The sequence below is a fragment of the Chrysochloris asiatica genome, unplaced genomic scaffold (assembly GCF_000296735.1).
Source record: "Chrysochloris asiatica unplaced genomic scaffold, ChrAsi1.0 scaffold00029, whole genome shotgun sequence".
Taxonomy (NCBI): Eukaryota; Metazoa; Chordata; class Mammalia; order Afrosoricida; family Chrysochloridae; genus Chrysochloris; species Chrysochloris asiatica.
Genome location: NW_006408547.1, coordinates 18443466 through 18463406, shown reverse-complemented (window position 1 = coordinate 18463406; position 19941 = coordinate 18443466). Strand labels below are relative to the sequence as shown.

The following is a 19941-nucleotide window of genomic DNA, read 5'->3' as shown; positions in this document are numbered from 1 at the left end:
CTGCTTGTCTCAACCACACTGAGTGTGACCTTCCTTCTCTCACCGTGACTGGACACCCAAACCCATCTCAACCTACATCTTAAGGGAAAATTACATTCTATTCAGAAAACACAAAGACTTCTATGTTTGAGTCTGTTTTTGTTTTAGATCCCATTTATTTGAATGTGCCGGGCACTATGTTTAGTATACACACACTGTCTGATGTAATGCACTGCATAGCTCTATGAGATCATCATTTGAAGCAAGGGAAAATGAATCGTAGAAAGACTCAGTCTCTGTGGAGAGAGAGCTGGAATTTCAGCCCTGGTCTGCCTGACCAAGATGATGCTCTGAATCCCAAGCTCCTGCCATTCATTTCACAGTTGTAGATATTTAAAAAGGTTAGAATTCAGGATGTTTATTTGTAGTTTAGACTCTAAATGTACATTTTAACCCAATAAAGCATTCATGGAAATTAAGAGTCAGAAAACTGACTTCTATGGGGAGGGGTAGTGGGAGGGGAAAGTGCTTCTTGTCAGCAAAGAGAACAAATAGATTTTATTTTGCTTAAGGCAAATTTTCACTCAAATATTTCCAAATTATATTATACTGTGATAGTTACTTTATATTTAAATTAGAGAAGCATATTTAAAAAAAGAGTTTAGGCTGTTTCGCTGTTATTTTAAACTCGTGACAATTGTTTAAGCTGATGGACAGATGGAGCTATTTGATTATAATTCTAACAAACGTGTGGAATGATGAAGAACAATCCTGGAGGGCTGAATGTGCTTTTACACACTATTCACTAATGTGACGCTGAGGTTCTCTCATGGAACGCCTCTCCCACTTTCAGTGGGATTGAATGAAACTGAAGAAAATTTCCTTTATCATTCTCCTTTTTTGTACTTCAACTGGGAAAACAGTCCATTTTTCTGACACCCCTTTACCTTATACTGTTCTGGGTGAATCGTATCTTTCGTGGGTCCAGTGCTGGCCCGATCGCCATCGGATGGAATTCCATTGGGTCCTGGGAGCCCTATGTCACCCTGTGTGTTGGTGAACAAAAGCATTCTTTAAATTGAAAAGAAACTATAAACTTCAATACAGTTATTCTTACGTATACCTATTTTGGAGAGCAACAGTCTAACATAAATATTATTTGTATCCTCCTTTTATTATTCTTTAGAATGAATGCATACAAGCGTTATTTCATGAAGCATTTCTCTAATAACAGAATTTTAGATTGTTCACAACTTGGGGTGGTATTTGCTTCTGAGGAACTTAGCTCCTTATGATGAATTTCTAGAAATAGAAATGATTGGGTCTGAAAGCTACATGTCTTTGTGGTTTGTGATACATACTACTCTATTGACTTCCAATATTGGTACCAAGGTACAGTGATGAGAGACCATCCCTGGATGTCACCATTTATGGATGTTTTACGTAATAAAAAGCAGCTCCCTTAATAATATAGTATCTTCATTAATTTGAATTGCTATTACTAGCAAGAAACGCTTTTCTTCGGTTTTTTAAAAAAATATCATTTCTTATGCGAATTGCTTGTTCATCGCTCATTTACTTGTTGGGACCTTGGTATTAATAATTGGATTAATGGATAAGCTCTTTGTAGGTTACAGACACTGATTTTATTGCTGTTGTAGCTAATGTGGCTACTCCCTCCTCCTCTCAATGATTGCTCACAAGATTTTTCTCATTTTTGTTCTACCTTATCATTTTATTTATATTTCATTTTATGGGAGTTTACATTTTTATGCATTTGAATCCCTCAATTTTTTTCTTTTATGATTTCGTCTGTGCTGTCCATTCAGACGGGAACAGGACTTGGTTCCACTCTAGGATCTCCTATTTGGATGTGTTTGGTAATAAAAAACACAAAACAAAAATGCTCAAATGAAGGGGTCTAAGGGACAAGTCGGTTTTCCTTTGGGTAGAGGATTTCTTGGTGAATGAAATGGGACTGTATGTTTGTGAGGGTTTTTTTTAAGCTCTGGTGCTCATTGGGTGCTGGGCACCATACTGAGACTTGGACACAGGTCCTCTCATGTAATCTGCTCAATACACACGAGGCCTTTGAATCTTAAGCCATGAAGACTTACAGATTTCACCTCATCACTCCTGCTTGGAGTCAACAAAGACGACCCTATCACTTCTTCCTGAGAGGGCTCCATGTCTGAGGTCTCCAATTCTTATCTCAGTTTCTTTTGACCCCCTATGAAGGAATGCCACAGAGAAGACGCCCTTGGTAAAATGCCTTCATTTTTTACGTGCTGGAGGTTGGCTGGAATTGTCTCAGAAGACCTCTCTAAAGTGCACTGCACTCCCTTTGTAGATGGTGAGGGGTAAGGGTAAAGGTCGTAGGTGGTCTCATTAGCACCCCTTTGGACTTCAGCCCAAGGGCACGTGGCTCCTTTTCATCCTGACCCCACCCCCTACTACCCTGTTGTTGTGTTTCTATGTTAGAAGACTATTGTGAACCTAAATGTTTCTTTTTTTACAAGTGTGGTAAAATATATAGCCCCTAATGGTCATGTAACTATTTTTGAATGAACAATTGGAATGACAGTAATTACATTCATCACTTTGTACAAACCATCACCACTATCTCTTTCCAAAATGTTTTCATCACCCCAAATAGAAGCTCAGTATCTCTTAAGCAACAGCTCCCCATTTTGTCTACCCTCTAAATTTATTGTCTAGTTGCTAACCACAGATTGTCTCAGCTTTAAACTATCAAGTTATCTTTGAATCATCAAAAAAACATTTATTTCTATGCACTTGTCTATTTGGTGTAATATTCCATTGCCTATGAGGAGTCTTCAAAAAGTCTGTGGAAAAATGGAGTAAAAAGATAATGGAAGTCTTCTATGAACTTTTTAAAGCTCTTTCATATGTACCATACTTTGTTAATGAACACATGGGTTGTTTTCACCTTTTGGCTACGTCGAGTAAAGCTGCAGTGAACGTTGGTGCACAAGTAGATGGTTCATTTTGCTCTTATGGATCCATAACAGTCATTGCGGCATGTGTTACAACTTGGCACTTTACAATGATTAATTTCATATGTAAATTTCTGTTGGCATATAGGCTTAAGATAATATAATCAATTAAAATGATTTGTATTCTAATTATTAAATGCTGAATGAATCAGCTTTAATATATTGTCTTTACCTTTTCACCCTTTTCTCCATAAAAACCAAGTCCTCTGTTGCCCTGAAAAGATAAATGGTTTTGTTAAGTTCTTAAAAAAAAGAGAAAGAAAGCCAAAGCTGTGTTCATTGAGTCTATTCCGACTTGTAAGGACCACACAGGGCAGAGTAGAACTGCCCCCCGTAGGGTTTTATGGAAGCAGACTGCCTCTTCCTTCACCCATGGAATGGTTGGTGGATTAGAACCACTGATCTAGGTTAGCAGCTGACTGCTTAACCACACTGCAGAACATTTTTTTTCTTTCTTTTTTACAAAAAGAAACCCAAGACATCTGTAACATTACAGGACTACTATTCTTATATAATATTCTGTTTTCACCTCCTAGAAACCAATTGACAAAAATAAAAATAAAAAATAAATGTTTTCCTATTTCTATATGAAACTATATAATAAAAGTTTGAACCTGATATAACATAATATGACCTTGTATTAAGTATACTCCCCAGTGTCTCCTGAGCACCCACTAAGATTGTACGTGTTGTTGTCAGGCAATGTTGAGTTGGTTCTCACCCACAACAACCCTAAGTACAACAGAAGGGAACACTGCCCAGTCATTTGCCAGCCTCACAATTGCTGCTACTCTTGAGTCCACTGCTGCTGCCATTGTGCCAATCCATCTTGTTTTTTGTGGGGGTGTCTCCCTCTTTTTTGCTGACTCTCCACTTTACCAAGCATGGTGTCCTTCTTCAAGAACTGGTCTCTCCTGACAATATGTATGAAGTATGAGATACAAAGTTTGCTTATTATGACTTCTAAGGAGCATTCTGACTGTACTTCTTCCAACAACAGATTAGTTAGTTCTTCTGATAGTCTATGGTACCTTTAATACTCTTCTCCAACACCGTAACTCAAATGCATCAATTTTTCTATGGTCTTACTTATTCACTGTCCAACTTTCACACGCATATGAGGCTACTGAAAACTACTACGGTTTGGGTCAGGCGCACTTAAGTCCTAAAACTGATGTCTTTGCTCTTGAACACGTTAAAGAGGTCTTGTGCAGCAGATGTGCCTAATGCAATAAATACGTCATTTGACTTCTTGGCTGCTGCTTCCATGAGTGTTGATGGTGAAGCCAAGACAAATTAAGTCTTTGACAACTTCAATCTTTTCTCCATTTATCACGATGTTATTGCTCCAGGGTGAGGATTTTTTGTTTTCTTTACAATGAAGTGCAACCTATGCTGAAGGGTTATGCTTACATCAGTAAGTATTCTAAGTCCTCGGCTAAAATCCACGTGTTCAGAAAAATGGTATATATTGTTGTTGTTGTTAGGTGCCATTGAGTCGGTACCAACTCATAGCGACCTTATGCAGAGCAGAATGAAACACTGCCCAATCCTGGGCCAACCTCACTACTGTTGCCATGCTTGAGGACATCGATGCTGCCACTTAGTCAATCCATCTCTTTGGGGGTCTTCCTCTTTTTCTCTGACCCTCCACCTTACCAAATATGATATCCTTCTCCAGCGACTGGTCACTCCTGACAATAAGGTCAAATTGACTCAACTCTGATGTATAAACAAGGTACCTATGAAAGACTATACTATAAATACATGCACATTACAGAAACAGTAATCGTTTCTTTTACTCCCAGGGTTTCCATATTTCCTATACTGACAAAGGATCATACAGAGTTCCATCTCATCTTTCTCTCTGTAGTATGCCATCTGCCCCCCTCAAATGCCCAGCTACTCTCTGAAAATAAAAACAAAGCCTCTAATTAATTTTTGCTTTTCCTTTCTTTCCCACCTGGCTGAAGTCTGAAATCAAAGCACAGAAAATCAGCTAGACTAGAGTAGAATGCAGTTTGTTTTAGTTCCCTGCGGTCATTCTCTGTCTCTGGAGCTGGTTGTCAAAGTCCCCAGGAAATGACTTGGTCAGAAGGTGAGGAGGGCTGTTTGTATACGCAATGGCCAGTGGAGATCTGAGGCTCTTGGCTGAGCTTGGATCTTGGCTGCTGCCTCCTTGGCCCCGGCTGCCCCTGTCCTACATCCTCTTCTCTTGGCTCGGGTCCTTTCCCATCCTGCTCAAGGCTGCTGGACAGTGGGGAGTCCAGTAGGGGAGGTAGCAGTCTTAACTAGCTCCAGATCAGGCCGGAAGTCGCGTCAGAAGTGATGGGAGCATAGGGGGCACTGACTGTTGGCTGCAGTGGTCACCAGGAGGGTCATAGAAGTGGGATTTCACATGCAGCAGGCATTTTAAACATGTAGGCTTGGAAACGTTCTTCATTTGGACGTCCCGGTAAGGGTATGGCTCTTAAAAGATTTTTAACAGTAGCCTAGTATTTTTGACTCCTGTCGACTTTTGATGAACCACTTCCCTAGTGAAGTTCGTTTTTGCTTGTTTTGGACGCTTATCCAACTTTCCTAGGCCATAATGTACCTTAGTTCTGTTCTCCAAGTTCTCAACAGCCACCTACCTTGTTGTGCTCCAATGAACTTAATAATCTTTTCCTCTGACGAAAATGACACAGCTTGGGGCTTTAACCCAACTAGAATATTATTAAACACACCCCTTTGTTGTTCTTGTTGTTAGGTGTCATTGAGTAGTTACCGACTCATAGTAACCTTTTGCACAGCAGAACGAAACACTGCCCGATCTTGGGCTAACCTCACTACTGTTGCCACGATTGAGTTCATTGAAGCTGCCACTTGGCCAGTCCATCTCGTTAGGGATCTTACTCTTTTTCTCTGATCCTCCACCTTACCAAACATGATATCCTTCTCCAGCGACTGGTCCCTCCTGACAATATGGCCTAAGTATGAGAGATGAAGTTTGGCCATCTTGGCTTCCAAGGAGCACTCTGGCTGCACTTCTTTCAAAACGGATCTATTGGTTCTTTTGGCAGCCCATGGCACTTTCAATATTCTCCTCCAACACCATAACTCAATAGCATCAACTCTTCTAGTCTTCTGCTGACATTAGACTCCTATGTTGTTGTTTTTAGGTGTCGTGGAGTTGACGCCAATCACAGCAATCTTACGTACAACAGAACATAACACACTGCCTGGGCCTGTGCTAACCTAACAATCGTTGCTACGTTTGAGCCCATTGCTGCTGCCACTGTGTTAATCTACCAGCTGGGGGTCTTCTTCTTCTTCACTGACCGTCCACTTCACTGAGCACACTGTCCTTCCCCAGGAACTGGTCCCCCCTGATAATGTGTCCAAAGTATGAGAGACAAAGTTTGGCCACCCGGTCTCCCAAGGGGCATTCTGGAGGCACTTCTTCCAACACAGATGTGTTTGTTCTTCTGGCAGTCCATGGCACTTTCAATATTCTCCTCCAATACCCTAACTCAAAGGCATCAATTCTTCTACGGTCTTCCTTATTCACTGTTGAACTTTCACATGCATATGAGGTTATTGAAAATACCATGGCTTGGGTCAGGCGCACCTTAGTACTCAAGCTGACATCTTTGCTCTTGAAAGCTCTACATTCTTGTATAACCTAATTCTATCCAGGGAAGAAGAAGTTCATTGGCCTCCTTACAACATATGTAGCTGTAATTTTTCCATTCTTACAATTTTACACATGTGGACAAATACTGTTGGGATAATTCTGACTGTCAGCCACTGTAAAGGGCAGAGATGCTGTAAGTGCCATTGACTTAGTTCTGGCTTAGAGCGTCCCTGTAGAGAGTTTCTGATGAGCAGCTGGTAAGTTTGAACTGCCGACCTTGTGGTTCGCAGTCCAGTGATGCTCCACAATGCCACACCAGGAGTCCAGAGTCAAACTGACTAATAGGATTTCCTAGCATTTAACACCACCACATCTCTATAGAAGCACATCATCAGGTCTCATTTTCCTGAAGAGCTACTGGTGACAAATATTGTTGTTGTTGTTCAGTGCTGTGGAGTCGTTTCCAACCCATAGCAACCCTATATAGCGTTTCTGAGGAGGGACTGGTGAGCTTGAACCGCCGACCTTGCAGTTCAAACGGGTTTGTAGCCTGGCGTATTAACCCACAGCGCCACAGGTCCTCAAACTGTTCTGATCTACATTTTAGATTCAATTCATTAGTTTGATTTTTATACAACACCAGAAACGTTTTAAATCATTTGGTTGCAACAAATTACTCAACACACTGAGTACTTAAGTGGCAGGCACTCTAGATGCTCAATTGGATTGAAATTTTTAGTTTAAAAGTAAATTGGAAAAATCTACAAAATGGTTCTTAAATATAAATTTAACAATACAAATTTGTCAACCAAGTCGTTCTATGTAAACAAAAAGAACAGAATATAGCTTTTATATATAACACAAATAGCTAAGCTCCCCCGTCCCTTTTCCTCATCCCCACAATACCAACTTACTGGTTGCCCTTTTGGTCCAGGGCGTCCGGGTGGTCCCTGCACAAATATAAAGAAATGTGTCAGTTGTTTTCTTTAGCCCAGGCCCCAGATAACATCTGCTAGAAAACTCTGGGAAAGCCATTTAGTGTATATTTATACCATCACGGAGTGCTCACAGAGGTTTAGAATTCATTTGTTTCTGTAAGGATGCAAAGCTGTATGGTAGGAAAGGACTGGGGGTCACAGCTCTCAGAATTTGCTGGCTGTCTACGTACAGCTGCTTTGGGTTTGTGACTCCACTCATGTTCTCTTTGTGTTAGTTTGGATCTCTGCACAGGTCCCAGGCCCTGCAATTGCAGAGGTTATTTCTCCTGGGAGAATCCCAGAGGACACAATGCAGCACTTTTGAGTAGCAGTTCAACAAAAGCTCATTGGCAGAATCAATCTTAGAGGCCAGTATTGCAGGGGTGAAAGCGCAGAGCTGCAAAGCATTTAGTTCAACACAGAGCTCAGGATATAAGTATTTGGAGCCCATGACAAGAGAAATTTTGTGTTTAGAAGTAGATGCAAAGAAATGGACAGGTTGGGGATTACTGGACTGTTTTAATGGTCCATATGAATCACTTTCAATGAGTTAAAGGCTACCCTCTGTATGCTCTGTTGTTGTAGAGTTCAGTGTATTTAAAATATAGCAACGCCAAAGTGGGTGGTGTGTGTGTGTGTGTGTGTGTGTGTGTGAGAGAGAGAGAGAGAGAGAAAGAGAGAGAGTAGAGAGAGAAGCAAACATGTCCTACTATATAATCCTTATCTCAATCCATTTGGAGAAATCTTTCATAGCTAGCGAGCTACCTGCAAAAATGACTTTCACAGAATTAGGGAACAACATGAAACAACTGATTTATTGCTACAGTCTGAAGGAAATGTATGAGTGCCCCCACATTCATACTACTAGTATGGCTCAGTTTCCCCAAACAGAAATGCCTTTCTTGCTTCTCAATATCTGTCAATCCCAAGCATCTAAGAGTTTTCTGTGATGAGGTCTTTCTCCTACTGAACTCAGATCTCTTCCTGTGTTATTCTTTCTACTAGAAAGTTTGGGGAATGAGAGAGTCAAAAAACTCCTCGTGGGATCCAGTTCATCTTTTGGGTCACGTGTATGGTCTTGGGACAGGCATGAGCATATTGGTCTTCTTCTCTTCTCCTTGCAACCACTCTTCCTTCCTTCAGGTATTCTGTCCTGTCACACTTGTCTCTACCACTTGGTTGGCAGGGGAGAGAGCAATACAGACCATCTTTCAGGTAGGACACGAGGGGCATTTCGGGAGTTGATGTCCAATATCTTACTTCCTATAGCGGCTGCCACCTACATGTGGTATGACACACCTTACTTTCTCCTTACCAGCATGCTGGATTTGGGTCTGCTCTGCCCAGAAATGACAGGTCCCTGTCAGGTGGAAAGGTATGGGGCTGGAAATGACTGTATATGACTGGAAGACACTCAGACAACACCAAGTCAAAATCTGACATGGGTGGCAGTGATCTGGTACCCATTGAAGTTGACTCCTTATTCCTCAGTCTCAGTAGCAGTAGAATGCAAGTAAAGAATGAAGCATTTGCCTTGATAATTTCTATAGTGACCACAAGTATCAGAGCTTCATGAAACTTTTGCCTCCATCTAAAGGCTGAAGATGCTGTATCCCTAAAGGATGATCTAACAAGGGTCTACCAGCGAACATCTTGCACCCAGGTACTTACTGGTCTTCCTGGAGCTCCAACTGGACCCATGACTCCCATGTGTCCAGGGTGACCAGGAGGCCCCTGTAGTCATGCAACAAGAGAATGGTTTTAGAAGAGGCAGGCAGATACTTGGAGTCTTGTAATTTTTGAGGTTTGTTTAGAATATTCTCTAATAAAACTGAAACGTACCTGAAAACCAACCAATCCAGGTTCCCCAGGTTCACCCTAGTTGGGAAGAAATAATTGTTAAAGTTAAAACTTCTAAGAATATTTAGATTTAACAACATTTTACTACAATATTGAAAATAAGCACATAAACCATATCAGCTCTAACTTTGCTCATTTTCTTAAAATTTCAACATGCTGGTTATTTGCTGTACATGAGAGGTTTCTGTCATGCTTGTAAGTTTTTAACTTTTCCTAAACATAAATACCTTTATTGTTTCTCAATATTTTTAAAGTGTGTATGTATGCACACAGGAGTCCTGGTGTGGCGTTGTAGGATAAGCACTAGACCATAAGGTAGGCTTGAGCCACAAGGTTGGCAGTTCAAACTCACCAACCACTCCTTAGAAACCTTATACAGGATCGCTATGAGGCAGAACCAAGTCAATAGCTCACCACCACTATAGGTACACATGATTTAAATATGCAGATTATAACAGGTCAGGTTTTAAAACAAATGCATAAGGAGTAAAATTTTAAAAACATTTGCATTAAGAAAAGAAAATTCTATTTCAGTTTCTTAATGTTATTCATCTTCAAATTTACTTTTAGAAAAAAATAACTAGGAAATGGACACCAGCATGTTTCACATTCCCTTGTGGTTGCTGTTAAATGGTGTCGAGTCGGTTCCGACTCTTGGCTGCGCTTCATAGGCTTTCCGAGGAGCGACTGATTCAGGGTTTGCAAACAGCAGTCCAATGCCTATCCTACAGTGCCACACCAGGACTCCAACCTATATTATGGTCTAAATGAGACTGAGTAGCAAAGCTGGGACTCTGGAAAATGATTGGAAACTTAGAGAACATTCAGTATAACAAGGACCAGTCTACATGAAATCCACTGGACTTCTAGACTCTCCTCAACTTCCTCCCATGTGTACAAATGTGACCTGCACATCAAATGCATTAAAGCCTAACCAATGTAAGAGTGAATGATGCCCAGTGAGAAATATGAAACAGAAAATATTTTAGAAGAATCAAGTCAATTTATAATATTACAAGATAACATCCTGCCAAGATGTTTAATTTAGAAGTACTACAAACTTAAACTGTGGTCAGTAAAATAATATCGGGAATCCCCATTTAAATAAAGAGAAGACAAATATCTTAAATGAATGAAAATATAAACATCGGCAGAACTAGTGTGTAGCAAACATGCTCTCAAGAAACAAGCCTACTTCCTGTATTGAACATCACTTTCCCTGTATGGGCCAGTCAGCCCCAGGGGAGCTCTGTGTAAGGATGGAGTCCACAGTCACATAGGCCACAGAACTGCAGAGCTGAATGGAATTCGACAAATTATCCGATTAGCATCCACATTTTTATAGATGAGGAAATTGAGTGCAGAATGGTGAATAGACTGAAGCAAGCCAAACCAAGCAAAGTTGTGGCTGAGGTGGATTTAAAGATACTAGATCTCTCAACATTCAGTTAGACCATTTTAATGGACCAGTCACTGGAGAAGAATATCATGTTTGGTAAGGTGGAGGGTCAGAGAAAAAGATGAAGACCCTCAGTGAAATGGATTGGCCCAGTGGCAGCGTCAATGGGCTCAAGTGTGGCAACGATAGTGAAGTTGGCCCAGGACCGGACAGTGTTTCGTTCTGCTGTGCGTAGGTCGCTATGAGTCATTACCGACTCGATGGCACCTACCAATAACAACAGTCTCTATGGCAACAGATTTTTCCCACATGCCCTATCTGTCACCATGTTAGCTAAAAATATATTTATATTCTTAACAATGAGTGCCATTATTAGCTAAAAAAACTATTAATACAGACTTGACAGCGTTGTTTTCTTTTAAGTCTTTCAATCTGGTTATGTCTACATTAACTGACATCACGAGCAGAAATCAGTGAGGAAGTTGAGAGAGTAAGTCAGTGATCAGTATATATTTGTATGACATTTCTGTCATTATGCTTTAAATTCAGTAATTAAATGATTGGATTTTCTCTGCTTCCATCCACCTAGGAAAGGTTATTCACAGGGATGTGTAAGAAGATGAGATGAAATTAAAATTATTTAAAAATAAATCATAGTTTTGGGTTAGCCCACCATTCTGTGCAGTCTTCCACTCAGTCATTCTTATGACTTAGCGTTAGCTTAATAGTTATTTTTACTAATCTAAAACTGTACACCGAACTGCTTCACTGCATGTCACACCTCTAGCATACTTACCCTGTATTTGTCACGGTCCTTTTGAGATAATGCATAAGGTTCACCTTTTTGTCCTTTGGGTCCTTGAGGCCCCTAGATAAGCAACACATTAAAGAGAAAAAAAATCACAAAAAATCCATTAACCTTTAATGCAGCTATAATAATTTACAGGATTGAATACTGAGCATTATGTTGTTGTTGTTAAGTGCCGCCAAGTCGGTTCTGACCCATAGTGACTCTGTATAGGGTTTCCGAGGAGTGACTGGTGAGCTTGAACTGCTGAACTTGCAGTTCAAACAGCTTTGCAGTCTGGCGCATTAACCCACAGCACCACACCAGATAACGTCAAATTGTTCTTATGGCTTGTTTAGACTATTCTGAACACCAATCACTATATTCACTCATAAGGATGAGACTTTTAACTTCAAATTACAATGGTATCTTTCAGTCAAAGTTTACGGGATTTAAATTATTTTAATGAACCTAAATGAATCCTCAGCAAATGAATCTTCTAGTCTACTAATGTTGTTTTCCTTCATAATATTATGTGTTTTCTTTGAGGTGACTGTATGAACAAACATGAACACAGAGATTATTAAACACCTTTTGTAGAAGAGATTTTGAGTTCTTTAAAATTTGAATTATGGGAAGTAGAAAGCTGAGGCTTTCTGCTCCCGTAAAGATTTACAGCCTCGGAAACCCTGTACAGGGTTGCTATGATTCGGAACCGACTCCATGCACATAACCACCACCACCACCACCATATACTATATGTGTACATATATCAATACACAAGAATATCTTTTATATCTGTATATAAAATGAATATTATAAAGATGAGGCTTTCTACTCCCGTAAAGATTTACACCCTCGGAAATCCTGTACACGGTCGCTATGGGTCGGAACTGACTCGACGGCACTTAACAACAACAACAACAACAATAGGCATATTTATGGAGAATTAAATTATGATTGTTATTGTTGTAAAGTGCTGTTGAGTCTGTTCTGATTCATAGAGACCCTGTACAGGTTTCCCAAGGAGCAACTGGTGAGTTAGAACCACTGGCCTTGTGGTTCAAATCGACCTTGTTGTTTCACTGTTGTCCTACAGTGCCACACCAGGACTCCAAGATTATGGTATTAGAATAGAAAACTGTGCACTTTATTGGAAAAAAGTGGACAACATAAAAAAGAAACAGATCATGAAGAGGAAAGGAGAGCAACACATAGGCTGAAAATGCCATTGGCTGTAGGGTGAAGCCCTGGTTTAGAAGCTCATGGCTATTCCTCCTCCAACATGTGCATGTAGCTTTTACAAAACCAAAACATCCTACCAAATGAAAATCTTGCATAAGTTACACATTTGCAAGATTTTGGGGATGAGAGGGTAAACATTTATTATGGGAAAAAAAATTGCAGGATTTTCTTACTTAGAACCTAAAGAATAAATGTGGCCACCCACAAGATTATTCCATGTAGGGTTTTGATTAAAAAAAAAAAAAAAAAAAAGAAATCGATTCCTATCTTGTATATGCTAATTATATCATGTCACAAGGGTTTTTCTAATTTAGTGAAGAAAGTAATAGAGAATTTTGTTAAGGTTTAAACTTTAAAAATCTTAGTTTTACTATTACAATATCATTCACTGCTGACTGCACAGGAATACGGGGGAGGAGAAGGTGACCTCGGGGAGACCTTATGGGTGAATGAGGAGCCTTGGGATGGTAATGCTTAAGGGCTCAGGTGCTAACTGAAACATCAGGGTCTGGACCACCAGTCACTCCATGGAATAAAAGACCTAGCAATTCGCTTCAGTAAAGATTATTGTTGGTGGTGTTAAGTGCAGTCAAGTAGGTTCTGACTCATAGCGACCCTGTATAGGGTTTCCGAGGAGTGGCTGGTGAGCTTGAACTGCCAACCTTGCGGTTCAAACCAACCTTGCAGTCCAGCACTTTAATCCACAGCACCACCCCAGGACTCCTCAGTAACAATTACAGGCTCAGAAACCTCATGGGGCAGTTCTACTCTGCTCTATAGGATTACGAAGAGTTGGGATTAATTTAACAGCACACACAACATGGGTGGATAATACAAACACAAAAGAATTATGTTCTAGTTAACATCTAAATAATGAATATAGAAAACGAAGTTATCTGAATCTAGGAAAATCAGGCCTTGATATGGATCTGCAGGTATCCGTTAGCAGAGACATGTTTCCATCCCCACCACTGACCGATGAGAAGGGAGGGTTTTTTCTTTTGTTTTTTTCCTTTTCTTTCATGTTATAGAAGGCTAAGATGAGTCAACACACTCATCTTACAAAGTTTCTTTAAGATAAAAAGAATTACCCATTAAGAGTTTTGTGATAGACAGCTCTTCTTGGGCTAAGCTGGGGCCACCAGTCCCATTAGCCCTGGTAAACAGTGAAATCAGGATGTGGTGTCTTTCTACAGCACCACTAACAAGTACCCATCACCTCAAGATCTAGAACTAATTGGGTGGGGCAGTGTGGGCTCAGTGGTAGAATTCTTGCCTTCCATGCAGAGGATGTGGGTTCGATTCCTGGTCAATGCACCTCATGTGCAGCTTGCATGGTACTATGATGCTGAATAGGTTTGAGCAGAGCTTTCAGATTATGATGAATTAGGAAGAGAGGTTTGATGACCTACTTCTGAAAATCAGTCAATGAAAAGCTACGACCTGATGGATCCACCGCCCATTGTGACTATGGTGCTGAACAGGGAAGCATTTTGCTACGCTGTGCACGGGGTCACTGCGAATCGGGGGCCAACCACCACAGAACTAAGGAGCCACATGTGCAGTGGTAATACTCACAGGGTAGCCCGGAGTGCCCACAGAGCCTGGAGTTCCCTGTGGACCTGCATCTCCTTTTGTTCCATTGCAGCCGTCATAACCTGGTCTTCCTCTGGGTCCACCTTGCCCTGGGTGTCCCTGGGAAAGAGAAAAAATCACTTTATATTTCAGCTCACTTAATTTTCGTTTTCAGGTGACTGCATATTAAATCAATTTTAAATAGTCTCATAAGAGATAACCATGGCATGAATCCAAGAGAAAAGATAACTCAAAATGGATACATTTACTGATGAATGAAAGATTAAAAAAATAATGGCCTAAGGATGCATTACTAAGCAGGGGACCGACTTTCAAGGCAAATCTCTGTTTTATGCGGACTTTGCTAAGGTTGGAGAGTATTTAAATAATCGTAGAAGCAATTGGATTCTTCTCAAGGGTGATAAGGATGTCTTTATCAACTGTACACACCTGAATTCTAGATGGTGAGTTTTTAAAAGACTCATATCCCAAATAAGTACAATATTCATACCTACAATGTAATTTCAGTGATGATTTAGAAGAATGGATTTTCTCTCATTTACTTTCTTTGGGAACATAAGATTTTAGATATTAGATTCAAGCATAAAGCAATTCAGTTACTTTGAGAAATGTGAGACAGGAGAGACAACGTGATCAAATGTCTTTTGAGTTATTGGAGATCAGGTTGAATTTGTGGATATCTCAATTCACTGAATCTGTTTTCAGGGAGACACAGAGGTTTGATCATTTATAATTTAGGTACTATGCGACCACAGTCTATTTTACTATTTCTTTTCATACTTGATGTTTAGATACATATTTTAGTATTGTACAACTTCTTTTAAACTTTGCTTTTCTTGATAATAAACCAATTTTGGGGATCCTTAAGATTTTGGTTTTTTTTAAAAAGATTTATTTGGAGAGATGTGCAAATATGAGTAAAGCCCTAGATGAAAAGTGATATTAAAAAGTACAATGAACTGGAATTTTTCTTGTATTGGAACATCTCGCTAGTTTGAATATTCAGCCCTTACATCAATGCTGTTGACACAGAAAAGAGAACACACAGACTTTCCAGGAAACTTGTCTGGTGAGTCAGAGAAATCCTGATAGCGTGTATGAATTAATGAACACAGTCTGTTTTAAGATGTCATTTTACAGGTAGCTGTCTGATACCCTTCAAAACAAAGACAGAGGTGGTCTCTCCAAGTTTGAACTTTCAAATTCAACCTGAGAAAACAAGCTTTCTAGCATTCTACTCTAGCTCTTCAGCATTCCTGGATGCTATTGTTTCATATGGGCCATGGAGCTCTTAATTTTTTCTCCTGGAGTTATCTGTTGGCCGTTGGTGATTCATACTTAGAATTGACCAAAATCACTTGAAATTTCACGGCAGTGTGAACTTAGTTCGAAACGGTGCTTCAACAAAAACCTTCTGTCCTACGCCAATTTGATTTTAGCTTGAGATGTTGCTTTAAAGAAAATTTTCAGTCATATTGAGAAGAGACATTAAGCAAGTACATCTCATATTGCTCTACATCTAATGAGATATTTTTCTGTATAACACCGCTCTTAAGATTTACTGCACAACACTTTTCATATATGACTTCCAAATAGCTGAAATGTTACATTTTAACTGATTAGCTATGAAAGGTGACATTTAAGTTAACTTAATGTTCGTCATCAGAGCTCTGAGATTAAGCAGCTCTAAGCTTCTTGAGTGGTACTAAGATTCTTCAGAAAGTCATCAGTTTTTTCTCACTGCAACCATTCTGTCATCCAACAATTAATTCCTTCCTGATTTCTGCAACACTGGCTTTTGATGCTAAATGACTATGAAATAAAAAAAATGAATTCAGCTATGATACAGATTAAGTTAAAACTTCACCACATTTAAATCCAGATTTCAGTTTCTAAAGACAAAACTGATTAAAAGTCCAAAGAGTTTCTTTTAAAAAAGAAAGGAAGAGAATCTAATACTGGATGATTTAATTCTACACATTCTTCTGGAAAATACTGGAAAAATCACAAACTGAAAAGCTTGCCAATTTCTCCAGATTATAACCATTGTAAAGTTTTATTTTCTCAATTGTTCATCATTGTGCATAGTAACTGATGTGTATATTTGAGGTCTTCATTAGGTGACAATTAGGATCACCATTTTGATCAATGTGTCTTTCATTCTTTGGCTATGACCATCTCCTATACTACTGCAAAAGTCTTCTAGAATGTGGAGCTGTAGATCTAAAGAAAAAGGGTGAATTTTCTGTGACCACGTTCCACCCGTTCCTTCCATTCTCCTGCCAAGTAGAAGGCCTACTTCTGTGAAGCTGAGACAAGGAAGAGATCCTCTCTAGCCTTGTGCGTGTGAATGTGTGTATATGTACGGTAAAATAGAACACACATGTGTACGGTAAGAGCGTAAACATCTGTGAATATGTGTGGGGTTCCTGAAGCAGATGTCTTACAACTGTCACAGTAGGAGGATGGAAGATGGATCGGAATGTGTCATAAACAGAGGTCCTGAAGTCAGGGACTGGCCAGGAAACTGACCCTGAGAAATCTGCTCAGGGCTCCCTGTGAAGGAGGCTGTGAGTCAGGCTGTTTTGTTTATTTATTTTTTAATGCCACAAGAAGTAAAGTAAACTAGGTTAGAAAAACACATTTTATTGCATTTTGAGATTTTCCCATGAACAAAGCATGCTTTTTCTCTTTCTCATTTTATGTGTGGTTACTACAAAGAATTTGAGAGGCGGCACAAATGGGCAGCAGAGCTTCACTGCCTCTAGCTTCTTTGCCAGATGGACTACTTTATATTCAAACTATCATGTTTGATAGTTCAAATGAAATCTCATAACTGACTTTTCATTGAGCATATGTGAGTAACACTATAGCTCGGATTACCAAACAATTCCTAGTTTTAGAAAAGCTGCCTCCAGTCTGAGACAAAGTTTCCAAAGAACACTGTTCAGCCCTCTGTTTAACTGGATTCCAGGAGGAAAATATGCAAATATGGCTGCAGAAGTTATGTGCTATAAACAAAAGAGGAGATCTAGTACACAGTGTTTCTTTAAGTCATAACTGTGTTTTAAAATTCTAATCTTCCAAAAAGAACTTACGGGAATTCCATCAGCACCAGGAAACCCAGAAACGCCTCTTGCACCCTATGAAAAAAGCAGACACATTTTAATGGAGGTGAAATCCTCTCTCCCACCCATCACCAACTCTCAGGGAATATTAACAACGATCCATACCACGTCTCCTTTAGGACCTGTTATCCCGGAAACTCCTCTTTCTCCTTTGTCACCCTTACGACCAGGCAATCCTGGGAAACCTTGTAATCCTGGTGGCCCGCTGTATCCCTGGGGGCCCACTGGCCCGGGTTGACCCTGTAGAAACAGAAGATGTGACATTCCACGATTCGGAGCAATGAATAAGCATGTTAAGATGTAGTTGCTTTTGAAATGACTCTTTTCATTCTGCAAGTGTTATATAATGTTCAAAGAAGATTTTATATAAACTGCTGTGCTTGGCCACATTTCCAACAAAGTCATGTCTAGCTTAGAAAGAAGTCATAGAGAGGAAAAAAAATTGTGAGAAAAAAGCTATACTAAATTACGAAAATGATGTTGTCAGAAAATGGGATTGGGTTAGGATGAAATAAATCATTTGATTTGATTTCCGTTAAAAAAAAAAAAAGTTTCAAAAATTTCTATGATTTTGGTCTCTGTTTTTCTTAGTAAAACGCAGATGTTGTTGTTAAGTACCATGGAGTCGGTTTCGACTTACAGCGACCCTGTACAGGGTTTCTGAGGCTGTAAATGTTTATGGGAGCAGAAAGCCTCATCTTTCTCCCGCGGAAGAGCTGGTAGTTTCGAACTGCTGACCTTGAGGTTCTCAGCCTGATTAGTAACCACTACGCTACCAGAGCGCCTTAGTAAGTATGTAAATGTGTATTGCATCCAATTATAAAAAATGATCCAGGTGTTTAAGTGACTAGATATACACTACCCTTTGTTCACAAACACATAAATGTGTGTATGTGTACAGACACACAGGGAAAAAGTTAAGGGTTCCTGAAACATACAGAAGTAGTTCATGTAATCTCTTTAAGGGAATTTGCCTATTCCTTAAAGAACCTTTTACTGCCAAATTCTACTTACTTTCAAATTTCAAATTCTCATATTGCCTTTACCTTCTGGGAGAACCTGAACCATTATTTATATTTTTAAAATTCCATTAACTGCACGTAATCTTTCCCATATAAACTGTCTGTCTTTAAAAGAATATTTATAATGGTTCTTCTCCATATCCCAAGTAATTGAGGTGAAATGAAGAATTTAAAAAACGTAATCCAAGATACAGTTCTAAAAATATTGTTGTTGAGAATACACACAGTAAAACATGCACCAATTCTGTGGTTTCTCCAGGCATACTTCTGTGGCATTGATTATAGCTTTTGACTTGGGCAACCATCCTCACCTTCCTTTTCAGAATAGTTCCCAAGATGCACTTTGAATTTTCTACAGACAGCAAGATAGAGGACTGTGGGGCAATCTTGCCTCAGAATTTCATTCTAGGTCTTATGCTGCCAAACCCTTTTTAGCTATTGGCCACCAATACCTTGGGAACTTGGAAGAAATTTCTTTTGGATGGACAATATTGATGAAGATTATGATCACGACTAGAGGTTGAGATTAAGATGGGCTCTGGTAGCGTAGTGGTTACGAATTGGGCTGCTAACCTCAAGGTTGACAGTTCAAAACTACCAGTGGTTCTGTGGGAGAAAGATGAGGCGGTCTGTTCTCATAAAGATTTACAGCCTTGGAAACCCTTTGTAGGGTCACTATGAGTCGGAACCGACTCCATGGTACTTAACAACAACAACAACTACTTCAAAGCTTGGGACACTCCTGCTTCCCTTGAATTAAGGCGATTTCTGCACAAGTTCCTTTAGGGTTCCACCTGAGCCAAGGTCAGGTGGGATACTACTATTCTATCTGCCACATGAATTTGTTTACAGAGGTAGACTGATATGAAGCATCATATGCAGGGCTTAATAAAATACGTATTTTTAAAAAACTTTTATTGTGAATTACGTGAGAGTTTACATGGGAGAACATTAGCTTTACATTCATCCTATCGTATATCATTTCATTGCCATGGTTACAATCTCCTCCATGCATCATCAACCAACCAAAGGGTATACACTACAAGCCTGCTCCCTGGTTGTCAGCACACAGCCCCTCTCCCTCTCTGGGTCTAAAGTCACCAGTCGCTCCATATCTCCACGTTATCGTCTCTGCCTCCACCTCTGGTATCACTGCTTCTCTGGGTACGGTCTTGCACTCCGCTTTTCTCCTTTGATAGTCCCAGGGAACTCCGCTCCTGGACTACAAAGTCAATCACTTCCCTCCTTTTGCTATAAAATGTCTACCTTCACATTTCCAACCCTCACAGTCAGTCCTGATAACAATTATTCACTA

The 19941-nt window shown here is 39.8% G+C and overlaps 1 protein-coding gene across 1 annotated transcript in view; it reads right to left on the bottom strand.

Moving 5' to 3' along the window:
- COL4A2 (collagen, type IV, alpha 2) overlaps positions 1–19941 on the bottom strand; it is a 184425-nt gene that overhangs the window by 87101 nt on the left and 77383 nt on the right. The window contains exons 3-11 of the mRNA XM_006851540.1: positions 17710–17844; positions 17575–17619; positions 14459–14575; positions 11645–11716; positions 9432–9467; positions 9261–9323; positions 7527–7562; positions 3169–3210; positions 927–1025 (exon numbers count right to left, since the gene is read on the bottom strand). Coding sequence (XP_006851603.1) covers positions 927–1025; positions 3169–3210; positions 7527–7562; positions 9261–9323; positions 9432–9467; positions 11645–11716; positions 14459–14575; positions 17575–17619; positions 17710–17844 — 645 coding nt within the window. The remainder of the gene's footprint in view (positions 1–926; positions 1026–3168; positions 3211–7526; positions 7563–9260; positions 9324–9431; positions 9468–11644; positions 11717–14458; positions 14576–17574; positions 17620–17709; positions 17845–19941) is intronic.